Here is a 13,476-nt window from a genome sequence, read left to right as displayed (position 1 = left end):
TACCTTTCCTCCTCTACCCTCAACTCCACGACCACCGATGTCCTGACAGCTGCCTGTCCGACATCGAGTCCTGGACGAGAGACAACTTTCTTCAGCTCAACGTGCGAAAACTGAGGCCCTCCTGATTGGCTCACGTCAGCGCCTCCGCACCTCAGGCGCTGACAGCATCAGCATCCAAGGCTGCACTCTCCACCTCTCAAAGCCAGTCAGGAACCTCGGTGTTCTGTTCGACCCTGAGCTGTCCTTTCTCCCTCATATCCGCACCACAACTGGCACCGCCTTCCATCACCTCCGGAACATCACCAGACTACGGCACTACCTCACCCCTCACGCGGCTGAAACTGTGGTCCACGCCTTTGTCACCTCAAGGCTGGACTATGGGAACTCTGTCCTCACCGGCCTTCCCGCCACCTCCCTCCACAAGCTGCAGGTCATTCAGAACTCTGCAGCTCGTGTACTGTCCCGCACCAGGCTTCACGACCACATCACTCCCACCCTCGCTCGCCTCCACTGGCTCCCCATCCCCCAGAGGATCGAATTCAAGATCCTCATCCTCACCTACAAGGCCATTCACGGCCTTGCTCCCTCCTACCTCTCCGACCTACTATCCCCCTACCTACCTGCCCGTACCCTCCGTTCCTCTGGCTCCGGTCTGCTCCACATCCCCCGCCCCAACCGCCCTACCATCGGTGGTCGGGCCTTCAGCCTCTCAGCCCCGAGGGTCTGGAACGCTATCCCCCAGTGCCTTCGCCGCATCCTCCCTTTCCTCCTTCAAGGCCGGTCTCAAGACCTTTCTCTTTGACCGAGCCTTCAGCTCCCCTCTCAACTCTCTACCCCCTCCTCGCTCCCTCCCTTCCCTCCCCCTGCCCATTTCCCCCCTCCTCGCTCCCTCCCCGACAATTTCCCCCCTCCTCGCTCCCTCCCTTCCCTCCCCGACAATTACCCCCCTGCTCGGGTCCTGACCCAACTGTCCAGCGCCTTGGGATGTCCTCCCTACGTGAAAGGTGCTCTATAAATGGAATCTTGTTGTTGTAGCATGGGAGAGGACACACGCTGCAGGGTTCTGAAGAATCTGGTCGGGATTGGGCAGGGTGGAGTGCGGGTGGGGGAAGCAGAGAGATCGAAAACACGGTTGAAGAGGAGGGTCTTGAGATGGGTCTTCAAGGGAGGGGGTGAAGCGGAGGGACTGTGGGATGGAGTTCCTGAGGGTGGCAGAAGGTCTACCAATGGTGGGGCGGGTGGACGAGAGCCAAGGAGGGCTTCAGTCTTGACATTCAACTGGACAAAATTAGCTTTCATACAGGATCTAATATCCTGACTGAGATGCTGATCTTTCAGTTGGACACAATATACAATTTAAATTGTGTTCTTTCACATCAGGAGGATGTCCAAAGTGCTTCATATAGCTGAATCTCAAAAATTTGAAAGAGTTTCCCAGTTCCAATAGTCCTCCACATAACTCAAGTCACTGTAGCTCAGTGGTTAGAGCACTCGCTTTGCAAGCGAGAGACCTGAGTTCAATTCCAGGCAGGTCAGGGCGAAACCTTGGGCAAGTTTCTTACTCCACACAGAGCCTAATAATAATCCCTCCAAAACCAAAAACAATAATTAAATTGGTCATTTTCAATCTACGACTGTTTGTGGGACATTGCTGTGCGCAATTGGCTGCCGCTTTCGCCCACAAATATACAGTCAATTCACTTTACAGTGTGTTCTGTGAAGCGCTTTGGGACGTCCTCCCGACGTGAAAAGCGCTATATCAAATGCTAGGATTATTATTATTATTAATTTTGTGTCTTTTGTTGTTCACAACTTACTTGCTGCATTTGTCTACAAATTGCCACTACTCAATAAAACAATTAACATTGTCAATTTCAAGAATTATTAGTATGAACCTAAAAATTCATCCATTGCTTGTAATTTTGGTTCTGTACTGAACAGTCAAGCCAGTCTGTGGTCTCCTGAGTGCTAAAAACCTATCATAAATAAACTGTGTGGGGGGGAAAAAACATAAACTGGGTTTTATTCTGCAAGTACATTATATAATTAAAAATATTGGTATTCTGTAGTCAATTCAAGTCAGTCTGTGGACACCTAAGTGGTATAAGCCCATCATAAGCAAATTGTTGGGGGAGGGTGGAGTAAACTGCTTTTAATTCTGCAACATATTATAGTTTAAAAATTATATACCTGTTGGTCAACAGATCCAAAATTGATCCAGTCTCCGCCATTGTTAAGCGCTCCGCGATGCTGCCCCGCATGAAGGACACTAGAATAATCCTTGCATTTGATATATTGCCTTATCACATCGTTGAGATCTCAAAGTGGTTCACAGAATATGCTTCAAAGTGAATCGACTGTATTTGTGGGCGAATCGTCTCAGCCAATTGCGCATGACAAGAGTCCCACAAACAGTGGGCGATGTTTTTTTTTGGGGGGGGGTATTATTGACTAACGACTATTGCTAAATAGACAGAGACGTGTGGAATAAGCAAATTTGCCTAAGGTTTCACCCTGACCGGGGATCGAACCCAGATCCTCTCAATTGTGAAACAAGCACGCTAACCACTATGCTACCGGACAAACGCAAGTTATTGCGTATGAGCAAAGTGCTGGAACATGCAGTAATTACCAGAGAAGTATGTATGCCAAAACATCTCACACATTTATATTTTGAACAGAGTACCCCCAGCAATTACAAACTTCAGTCGCAAACCTAAAAAAACACAAATGAACACATTGGAAACACAAAATAATTGTTTCAGGAATATCCTTTCACAAAGATATTGCCTGAAACATCAACATACATTTTGCATTGGGAGGTGCCATACTTCGGATGAGATGTTAAACCAAGGTCCCCGTCTTACTGTTCAGATGGATATTAAAATTCCCTGTCCATGGTACAATTCAACAAAAGGGCATTTCTTGCAGTGTCCTGGACAATAATCCTCCAAATAAAACTGCTCACTCTTTTCATTGCTGTTTGTGGGACATTGCTGTGTGAAATTGGCTGCCACATTTGCCTACAAATGCACAGCCAATCCACTTTGTAGGAAATCCTGGAAACGGGCTATACCAAATGCAAGGATTATTATTTTGTTACCCAACATTGCATGTGTGGGGCTGAAAATCAGGCTAACAATGACTTGCCTCAGTTACATTGGAATCCCATTTCTCTCATACTTTATCATAGTTCCAATGTGGTCTGTCTCAAGGAGCTGCATCAGAAAAGACCTAGTCCCTCAGCAGTGGTTTGAAACTTACCCAAACATTAATATTAAATGGCATCTGCCACTACCGAAATATTCATACCTAGGACATTTCATCACCAACTTGATAAACAGAAAATTAAATAACAATACGATTATAGCTGATAAGTAGCTAGCCTGTTAACTCCTAAGTGATCTTAGCTGTGTAGAATATACGAAATGGATTCTCATAACATATTCTGTTTACTAAATATTTAACATGACAAAAAATGAAGTGGTAACATGATGTATTTATTACTATATTCCTTTGTGAAGTCTGACCTACTGGATTAAGGTCGTTTTGACTGCTTCAATTATTTTGAAAAGTTTGGAGTTTTAAAAATTACTTCAAATACATTTTCAAAGAGAAAATAAGTCCAGTAATAAGAACATGACATTTACATGGAGATCACATCATAGATGCTATGAACAATCTGAAGCTTTTTTTTTATACCTTTTTACAGAAGCAAGAATTTATCTTGTAAAAGAGAAAGAACATGGATCAGTGTTTAAACCAATGACATCAAAGCAAGAACTTCCTTTTCATGTTCCATGTTCCAGCGCTGATACGCTGTTCATTATTGTCCAGAGGGGACAATTGGGGATACCTTCAATTCAAACCATTTTCCATTAAAGAACGCAGCATATAATTCATGGCCACTCAAAGCTGTGTTTGCGGTAGCTTCCGTACTGTTCTCAGCTCGGCACTATACCATGTTTCTTAATCCATTTCTTTCGCAATTTTCTAGCTTTTTCCTTTTGTTTTTTCCCTAAAAATATAAAATGTTATAAAAATGCACTAAAAGTCCAAATATTAAAATGAAAGTCAATGCTAATTACTGTAGTGGAACTGAATGTGGTCAAGCCACTCAATAACAAAAGTATGAACCTCCCCAAATCTCCCCCTGAAGCCTATCACAATGGTTGGGCCCTGAAGTTGATTTGCTTTCACCACTGGGTTTCCTGGTTTATGGAATACAAGCTCAATGTTAACTTTTTGGGTTGAGCTAAGCCAATAGCCAATGGTTGCTGCTGTTTCTGACCGTCTGTTTCCGACTGCTTGTGGCAGTCAGAGGGTGGCACTGGAATTGTCCCCATCTGTGTCAACCTGGCTAAGTTGGTAGCACTCTTGCCTCTGAATCAGAGGGTTGGGGGTCCAAGCCCCACATCAGGACTTTGAACTCATATAGTCTAGGCTGACACTCAAGCACATTATTGGGGATGTGCTGCATTGTTGGAAGTGGCAGTCCTTCAGATGAGATGTTAAACCGAGGTCCTGTCTGCTTGTTCAGGTGGACATTAAATATCTTATGGCACTACTCAAAAAAAGAAGGGAGTTTCAGGGAGTCCTGGCCAACAATCCCCCAAAGTAAAATTGGTCATTCACTTAATGGTTGTTTGTGGGACATTCCTCTTCGCAAATGGGCTGCAGCATTTGCCTACAAATACATACATTATTATTTACAGTAAATCCCGAGAAGTGCTTTGATATGCTCTTCCGACGTGAAAGACACTAATTACATCAAATGCAATGATTATTATTATCCTCATATCAACTGACTCGAAAAAATTGAGGAACAATGAGAAAATTCTCACCACTCTGAAATGTAAAACATCACAATCCGGACGTGAAAAATGAATATAATTTTTCAAATTGTATTTACAAACACTGTGACATAGTCAGTCTTTGCATAAATACTACATTTAAAGAAATAATTCCCTTATCAGCATGATTGTAGTGAAGTAATAATAATTCTTGCATTTGATAGTGCCTTATTACGTCGTTGAGACATCTCAAAGCGCTTCACATAATACACTGTAAAGTGAATTGTCTGTGTATTTTATGGGCGAAATGCGGCAGCCAATTGCACACAGCATGTCCCACAAACAGTCGTGGATTGAAATGCCAATTCTGCAAGTGCGAAATTGACATGAAAGACATCAAGCAGAACAGCTGACACCACATGATCTAGTCTTAAAAGCTCTCCATAGTGAACAGTAATAAGGCAGTCCAGTTGGCTTACCCCAAGATTTGTTGACAAACTGCAAGGCACCTTTTTTGTTTGCATCCCTCTTGTTTGCTAATGAATAATATTCATTGGCTGTGGTTTAAAATAAAAGACAAGTGTAATTAACTGTAAAAGAACAAAGGCAGGAATGCTGAAACTGAACATAGAATTATATTATACCATTGGTTCTCATTCTTCCTGGACCATAGAGTCGTCTGTTGATAAAAGCTTTGGCCCGCTCTGTCCGTTGGTCAGTTTCCCCTTGATCCTTTAGTCGAATAGCTTCATATCTCCCCTTCATTCTACAAGACAATTGCACTATATAATCAAAAAGCAGACAAGTCTTCACCTAAGGATTAACACTTACAGTTGTTTTTCAAACTGGTGGCTGAGGTGACAAGTAACAGAAAGCCATCAATTTCCTTGCTCCTGAGCCCTCCCAATGGCTGAATACAACAACTTGCATTTATATATTGCCCCTCACACAGGATTGTGTCCCAGAACACTGAATGGGTAAATGCTCTGCATAATACAGACAAGGAAGGTCCCAGATTCAATCTCCTTCTTCGCTGAGTTAAATGATCTGACAGGGCAGCACTCCCAGCCTGGAACTGAGACAGTAGTTTGTGTTCCTATAACTGGGTTTCTCATGTTCATTACCCACTGATTCCTCCTGGGAATGAGCATGTGTAAATGCGACAGGGCAGATCTAAATAAACTCTGGGGCAAAAACAAAAATCTTCAGGTTTAGCCTCTCCACCCACCAAGAACTCTGTATTCCCCCACTGGCCCCTCAGGTAAAGTTGGCTGGTGGGCACAAATCAGTTGGGCCGAGTGGCCTGTTTTAATGTTGTAGGGACAAAATACTAACTTCTGCCTTGATAGTATTTTAACAGAAGCAGTTGCCAGAATTTCCAACAGACTCCTAATATACAAGAAGAAATCTGGTAGGCCATTACCATAAGCTATTATTATAACTGTATACAGAATTTCCAGCTCTTTGAAAGGCATTGACCTCTTTAAGTAACCAGATTAAGTAGATGTATTGCTCTGGTAACAGAATATATCCCAAGTAAAACTGTTGAATGTTGCTGAATGGTGTGAATTCTGAAAGTTGTACCTCTTGTGTACCGACAGTGCCATTTAGCATCACTTGGAGATATAAATAGTGACATTATATGGCTGATTGGCTTGTTGCAGTTTAGCAAATCTGTAATCAGGTATGAACTGCACTAAAGTCCTGGTGTTTTCAAACCGCAGCAGTTTGATTACAGTCAAGATTATAGTTCACCACTTTATAGCTACCATTTTAAAATGAACATCTACGACTTTCTAAAGCTGCTGTTCCAAAGCAGCTTTTCAGAAATACAATAATTGAAAATAATGTCATTGTTTTAAGCTAATAACCAGGTTTTAAAAGTTACATAAAAAATTCTCTTAAATACACAGATTACCATACTTGGCTTTGATTGAACTGAGCTATGATTTTATATGTGTTACCTGGGTTTTATAATGTTTTCCATGTTGTCATCGTCTTCTTCAGCTTCTTGGTCTTCCCCTTGCACTGAAAACAGAAGTTATGACTATCTAAACCACGAAGTGCAGAAACATAAACCGCATAAACAGCAATATCTTCAACTTCTAAATCTGGTTTTAAGCACAGTTTGCCAGAATAATTTAGTTTCATTTACTACCACCCGCATTTCCAAGAGATTATATTCCACTTGTAGCCATGGGGAAGAGAAGAAAAAGGACTGAAATAATCTCAAATCTCTCCCTGGGCTCAAAGGGAAAAAAAAAGTTAGAAAAGGTAACATTTCTATTTATATTGGTTCTAAAATAGTCTCAAGAAAATCTGCAGTGCTTACACTCAGTGGACTGGATGGATGTTGTATGCTTTCTATGTTTCGAGATGACTTATCAGGCATTTCTGCCTCCAGACAACTGCCATTACAGTGAGCTGGGAATAGGAACCCTTCCCACTCCCTTAATCTGTCAAATCATCATCCCAATGTTCAGGGTGAGCTAGCATGGACAGCAGGAACAAAGCAAATAATAATAATCCTTATATTTGATACAGCACTTTACCTTATCAAAACGCCTCGAAGCAAATCAGTTTTCTGTAAAGTGTACTCATTGTGTATTTGTAAGCGAACTCAGCAGCCAATTTGTGCACAGCAATGTTCCACAATGAAGTGAATGACCAATTTTCTTTTTATCTGGAGGATTGTTGGCAAGGACACTGGGGGAAAACTCCCTTCTCTTTTCAAATAGTACCTGGGAATTTTAATATTCACCCTGAACAGTTAAGACACAATCTTGATTTAATGTCTCATGCAAAGGTTGGCACCTCCAATAATACAGCACTTCCCAGTTTTGGATTGAATTGTCAGCCTAGACTATGAGCTCAAAGTCCTGACATGGTGCTTGAATCCATAATCTTCTGACTCAGAGGCAAGAGTGCAAGCAACTTGTAGCTCAGTGGTTAGAGCACTCACTTTGCAAGTGAGAGACCTGAGTTCAATTCCAGACAGGGCAAAACCTTGGGCAAGTTTCCTTACTCCACACAGAGCCTAATAATAATCCCGCCAAAAAAAACAAAAATAAATTGGTAATTTTCAATCCACGACTGTTTGTGGGACATTGCTGTGCGCAATTGGCTGCCGCGTTCGCCCACAAATATACAGTCAATTCACTTTACAGTATATTCTGTGAAGCACTTTGGGACGTCTAGAAGACGTGAAAAGCGCTATATCAAATGCAAGGATTATTATTATTATATACCTGGTAGGAACCTGATTTTTTTTTATATTTCTACCCCTCCCTCCTAAATCAATTAGGTTGTGGGATGAAGCCCCATGTTACGACTAGTTCATAGTCCACATGTACACTCTAGTATAGTACTGGGAATACTCTGCATTGTCAAAGGTGCTGTCTTTCAGATGAGAAGTTAAAGCCAGTTCTCGTCTGCCTGTTTTCAGATGTACGCAAAGATCCAATGGCACTATTGGAAAAGAGAAGGGGGGTGCTTCCTGAGGCCTGACCAACAATGTGGGACATCACTGTGTACAAATTGGTTGCTGGGTTTGCCTACAAAAATTCACTGCATTCTACATTAAGCACTTTGAGACTTTTTGTCAATGTGATCATTCTATATCATATGCAAGGATTATATTGTCATAACTACTAAATGCCTTTCTGCTGATTGTCAACCACTGATTCGTACTGGAACATGTGAATGGGTATCAAATGAGAACAGGACTGTGATGTGCTCCAATCAAATTGCTCAATGACACTCAATAGTTAGACACACGTGAAGAACAGCCACCTGGCTGAGGTACTGGAGGACACTGGTGAATTGTATCCTCGCAAGAGTGGAACAGAAGTGGAAAACAGACCAAAAAAAACACCTTCCACAATACAAGGCGCATATTCCAGAAAAAATAGTCAATATTCACATTGTAAGAGTGCCGTGGGTGTCATTGTGTGCAGGAGAAATTCAACACCATCATTAAGAAAAAGAACAATAACAATAAGTGTCAGACACTCTCTGCTACGAACAGTGTAACAAAAAATACATTGAATGATTATATAATTTAAATCAAAAGGCAATAACCATTCAACAAAAGAGAACTTGATATCACTACAAAACACAAAATACTGCAGATGCTGGAAATCTGAAACGAAAACAGAAGTCGCTGGGAACACTCAGCAGGTCAGGCAGCATCTATAGAGAAAGGAAAGTGAGTCAACGTTTCGGGTCCACAAACCTTCGTCAGTTGTTATTGAATCGGATTCTGACGAAGGGTCATGGACCTGAAATGTTGACACACCTTCCTTTCGCCGTAGATGCTCCCTGACCTGCTGAGGGTTTCCAGCGACTTGTTTTTTGTATCACTACTTACCTGTTGTGATGCCACTAGTTGTGTCCGGTACCGGATCCTTCCTAGACCAAACAACAAGTCACTAAATACACACAGTGTCACTGATGTATTGCTTGCAACCTTCAAGCAGTCACAAATAAACAAACGAGCAAATCTGATGCATCGCATCTTCTAGTTTATTTTAAAGCTGCAGGCTGAAGCTTAGATATAGAAATTAGTTAACAAGTGAAATAACTGAAGACATGACAGCATCAAACAAACTTTAAAATGCCAAATGCATTGTTTCAGGTATATGACAAGAAATTCAAACAAATCCCTGAGATCTCGCTAAAATCTGAGTGTTCATTTAGCCTTTGCTTGGTGCATGTATAGTTTTCTTAAATCATTTACCTTTAAAGGACTGTAAAATATGAATACTAAAGCACCTAGGAAGTGAGCAGGAGAGCGAGATTAGAGAAAAACAATACTGCCATTTAACAGTGACAATAGTTGTGGCTGAATTGACTGGCCTGCACTGAGACATTTTATGTAAACTACAGTATTTCCTTTCATGTTGAGAGAACTAGCTTCACATTCTAGCACTGAAGTACATTAAAACGTACATTAAAATTACATTAAAATTCATTAAAATGGGCAATGAGTTTTAAACAAACTTTACAAGCAAGCCTATTTTAGAATTATGACATGGAATCCATTATTCATTCAGATTGATCCTCTTTCCCGTCATATATTTGCTATCTGCATATTTGTAACGATAATACACCGTGAGCCAACTTCTCTCTAAATTATTACATCTACTAGCCATGCACTTAATGATCCTTAATTGATGTACATGACACAGATTAATTCCTTACTCACATTTCTGGGACTGCGATGAGCTCTTCAAGAACTTCAGCTGGAAGTTGCTTACGTTTCTGGTATTGAAAAGAAAACAAAGAAAGAACAAAAATAGATTGAAAGCACACAAATAAACAATTAAACCCATGTCTATGATATAATATAATAATGTCTGTGCAATCGTTGCACACCTGAATTCCAGAATTCTCAGTTTGACCTTGCTATCAGAATCATAGACTTATACAGCACGGAAGGAGGCCATCGTGTCTGTGCTGGCTCTTTGAAAAGAGCTATCTAATTCAATCCCACTCCCCCGCTCTTTCCCCATAGCCCTGCAAACTTGTCCTCCCCAAATAATTATCTACCTCTCTCTTAAAAGTTGTTATTGAATCGGCTCCCACCACCCTTTCAGGCAACGCATTTCAGATCCCAACAACTCGCTGTGTGAAAACGTTTCTCCTCACCTACCCTCTGTTTTTTTTAACAACTATTTTAAATCCATGTCCTCAGGTTACCAACCCACCCGCCAGTGAAAGTAGTTTCTCCTTGTTCACCCTATTGAATCTCCTCATAATTCTGAAAACTTCTATTAAGTCTCCTCTTAACCTTCTCTGCTCCAAGGAGAATAATCCCAGCTTCTCTAGCCTCTCCTGATAACTGAAGTCCCTCATCCCTGGTACCATCCTGGTAAATCTCCTTTGCACCCTCTCCAATGCCTTGACATCCTTCCTAAAGTGTGGTGCCCAGAACTGAACTCAGTCTCTCGCTGAGGCCTAACCAGTGTTTTATAAAGGTTTATCACAACTTCCTGACTTTTGTATTCTATGCCCCTATTTATAAAGCCTAGTATCCCGTGTGCTTTTTTAACAGCTTTATCTACCAGTCATGTCACCTTCAAAGATTTACTTATATGAACGCCAGGTCTCTCTATTCCTTCATCCATTTTCAGATTGTACCATCAGCTTATATTGCCTCTCCTCATTCTTCCTCTCAAAATGAATCACTTTGCATTTCTCCACATTAAACTTCATCTTCCACATGTCTGTGTCGGCCCATTTTACCAGTCTGTCTATGTCCCCTTGCAGTCTGCTACTATCATCCTCACTGTTTACTATTTTTTCTAGCTTAGTATCATCTGTAAACTTGGAAATTGTACTCCCTATACCCAATTGTTAACCATCATATGAACCCAGTCTGCAAATTAGTATTGTATAAAAAATGAGGTAACCCAACTTAACACCTACAGGAAATCTGTGTTGTAATACAGTCACCTGGGACCAATATCTCAGAGACCGTGTTATAAGCAAAAAAAAGTTAAGTTTGGGTTCTCAGGTCGCCAATGCCATCACGTCCTGCCCATTGCGCTCAATGCGTCACTAATATCATTTCCCCCACCAAGTGACATCAGTGACACTTCCTGGTTCATGCGCAGCATACAGGAAGTGACATTAGGAGAGCTTCTTACACATCACAACTCACTTTGGAACAGCAGGAATGTGACTGACCAGTAAAATTTCATCCAGTCACTATTATAACAAATATAAAATATGTTCTATAGCAGCGTGGCCCAACACGTGGCCCGCAGGTGGCATTCATCCCTGCGGGTGATTTTAAAGATGCCCGCAACCATTTCCTATTCCACTCCCTCCCTTCTTGGTGAACTTCCTCCTAGGGCAGCGGCAGGAGCTGGCGGTTGGGATGGCGCAGTGCGGAGAGTAGAAATAATACCGGCTGTTACTGCAGTCGGTCAGAAAGGCAAGCGTGTCTCTCACCAACCACGTCCTTAGCAACTTAATCCTGCAGCCTGTGGACCTGTCTCAAATGGGGTATCCGGCCTGCGGCAGCCAAAAGTTTGGACCACTCTGTTCTTGAGTATTGTCATAAATTATGCCAACCGCTGGGTGGCACTGTGTACAACCAACCTTAGAGATGAACTATAGAGGCTGAAGTCAGGCACTAAAATACATTGGATTCAAACATCATCTTCCATCAAAAAATGATATCCAAATACAAGTTAATGCACTTCTGTTGGAAAAGGGAAAGGACAGAATTCACCCAATACATCCCTCTAGGAAAGAACGAGAGGAGGCTCAATTGGTAGTATTTACTGTGAGTCAGAAGGTTGTGGGTTCAAGCCTCATGTTGGAACTTTGAACTCGGCCTAGACTGACAGACCAACGGGATCTTGAACTGTACCCTCTGTGATGGAAAGCCAGTAGAGTCAGGCGAGGATGGTATGATAGGGTCACCGAACCTGGTGCGGGAGAGGACATGGGCTACAGAGTTCTGGATGATCTGCAGCCTATGGAGAGAGTTGGGGAAGCCGACAAGCAAGGAGTTTGCATAGTCAAACCTCGATGTTACGAATGCGTATATGAGGGTTTTGTACACCTGGAAAAGCAATCCGCTAATTGGCTAACAACCAGGTTCCTACTTACTGCTAGGTGAACAGAAGCAATGTGGAGTAAGGAAACTTGCCCAACATTTGCAAACAGCTCTCATTAACCCTGAACGCTTGAGATAGGAGGGAGAAAACTAAATTAAGTAGTTCTTTAAGGGAGCTTCGGTCAACACAATTGGAGTAATGGCCTCCTATGTGCTGCAAATTCTTTGATACGTTTAAAAACATGCATTTGAGATTTGATGTCTCAAACACAAGGTTGAAAATCTATTTGCAAATACGTGACTCCCACCAGGAACTGGAATGATGTCATGCCAAACTGACAATTTTGTTCTGATGTGACCTCTAGTACTTTCATACTGAGGTTCCTGTGAGTCAACATAATTCCAGTAGTCACTATTTACCACTTATCTCAGAAGTGGCTATTTTCAACTTGCAATGTACTGTCACTAACCTGATTGATGCAGAATTCATAGTAGCTTTTAAAAGGTAATTAGAGAATTGTTAGAAAATATATAAAAGGGTATGGCAAAGGCAGGGGAGTGGGACTAAACAAGTAGCAGTGAAGAGCTTAAAAACTGGACATCAAGGGCAAAACATTTTCCATTACTTTATTCATAGATAAGTTCATGAGATCTGTACAATTACATGATTTATCTGACTGGATTTATAAGCAAAAACGTTATAAACCTGTACAAGCAGTTCACAAGCAGTACCATGATAATCAGTTGTAAACAAAAGACATTGGTGCCTTTAGCATGATTATGACATCAATAATTTATTTTATAATTGCTGAGAACACACTTTTGATCTATGAATAGTTTGTTACTGTAGTAGCAGTAGTTTTGGGAGAGTTTTATATGAATATTTGCACATGTTCCTTTAAAAAATGACTTCACTTTCATGACGGGCGAGCGCTGGTGGTAACGTTATTCCACAGCGACCTTTAAAATAAAATCTGCAAAGACAAACAGTCAAAAATAATCAGATTAATCTGTCTTTATTTGGGTTTTGATCTATAAAGTGGGTGAGGGAAGAGTCTGAAATGTACAATTCTGACCACTTCAAATCTTGGACAATATACTTGCCAAATACAC

The 13,476-nt window shown here is 41.5% G+C and overlaps 2 protein-coding genes across 2 annotated transcripts in view; both read right to left on the bottom strand.

Annotated features, from left to right (window-relative positions):
* Positions 1-2,644: 2,644 nt before the first annotated feature.
* The window catches only part of nol7 (nucleolar protein 7), a 12,021-nt gene continuing 1,189 nt past the window's right edge, over positions 2,645-13,476 (bottom strand). Inside the window, exons 2-7 of the mRNA XM_007911857.2 lie at positions 10,000-10,055; positions 9,163-9,203; positions 6,758-6,821; positions 5,438-5,559; positions 5,273-5,350; positions 2,645-4,018 (exon numbers count right to left, since the gene is read on the bottom strand). Coding sequence (XP_007910048.2) covers positions 3,945-4,018; positions 5,273-5,350; positions 5,438-5,559; positions 6,758-6,821; positions 9,163-9,203; positions 10,000-10,001 — 381 coding nt within the window. The 5' untranslated portion in view covers positions 10,002-10,055 and the 3' untranslated portion in view covers positions 2,645-3,944. The remainder of the gene's footprint in view (positions 4,019-5,272; positions 5,351-5,437; positions 5,560-6,757; positions 6,822-9,162; positions 9,204-9,999; positions 10,056-13,476) is intronic.
* Positions 12,977-13,476, bottom strand: part of sirt5 (sirtuin 5) — an 11,916-nt gene continuing 11,416 nt past the window's right edge. The window contains exon 9 of the mRNA XM_042331900.1: positions 12,977-13,337. Coding sequence (XP_042187834.1) covers positions 13,262-13,337 — 76 coding nt within the window. The 3' untranslated portion in view covers positions 12,977-13,261. The remainder of the gene's footprint in view (positions 13,338-13,476) is intronic.

This window comes from Callorhinchus milii, unplaced genomic scaffold, assembly GCF_018977255.1.
Source record: "Callorhinchus milii isolate IMCB2004 unplaced genomic scaffold, IMCB_Cmil_1.0 Scaffold2, whole genome shotgun sequence".
Classification (NCBI taxonomy): Eukaryota; Metazoa; Chordata; class Chondrichthyes; order Chimaeriformes; family Callorhinchidae; genus Callorhinchus; species Callorhinchus milii.
Note: the sequence above shows the minus strand (reverse complement) of the source record. Positions and strands in the feature narration are given on the sequence as shown.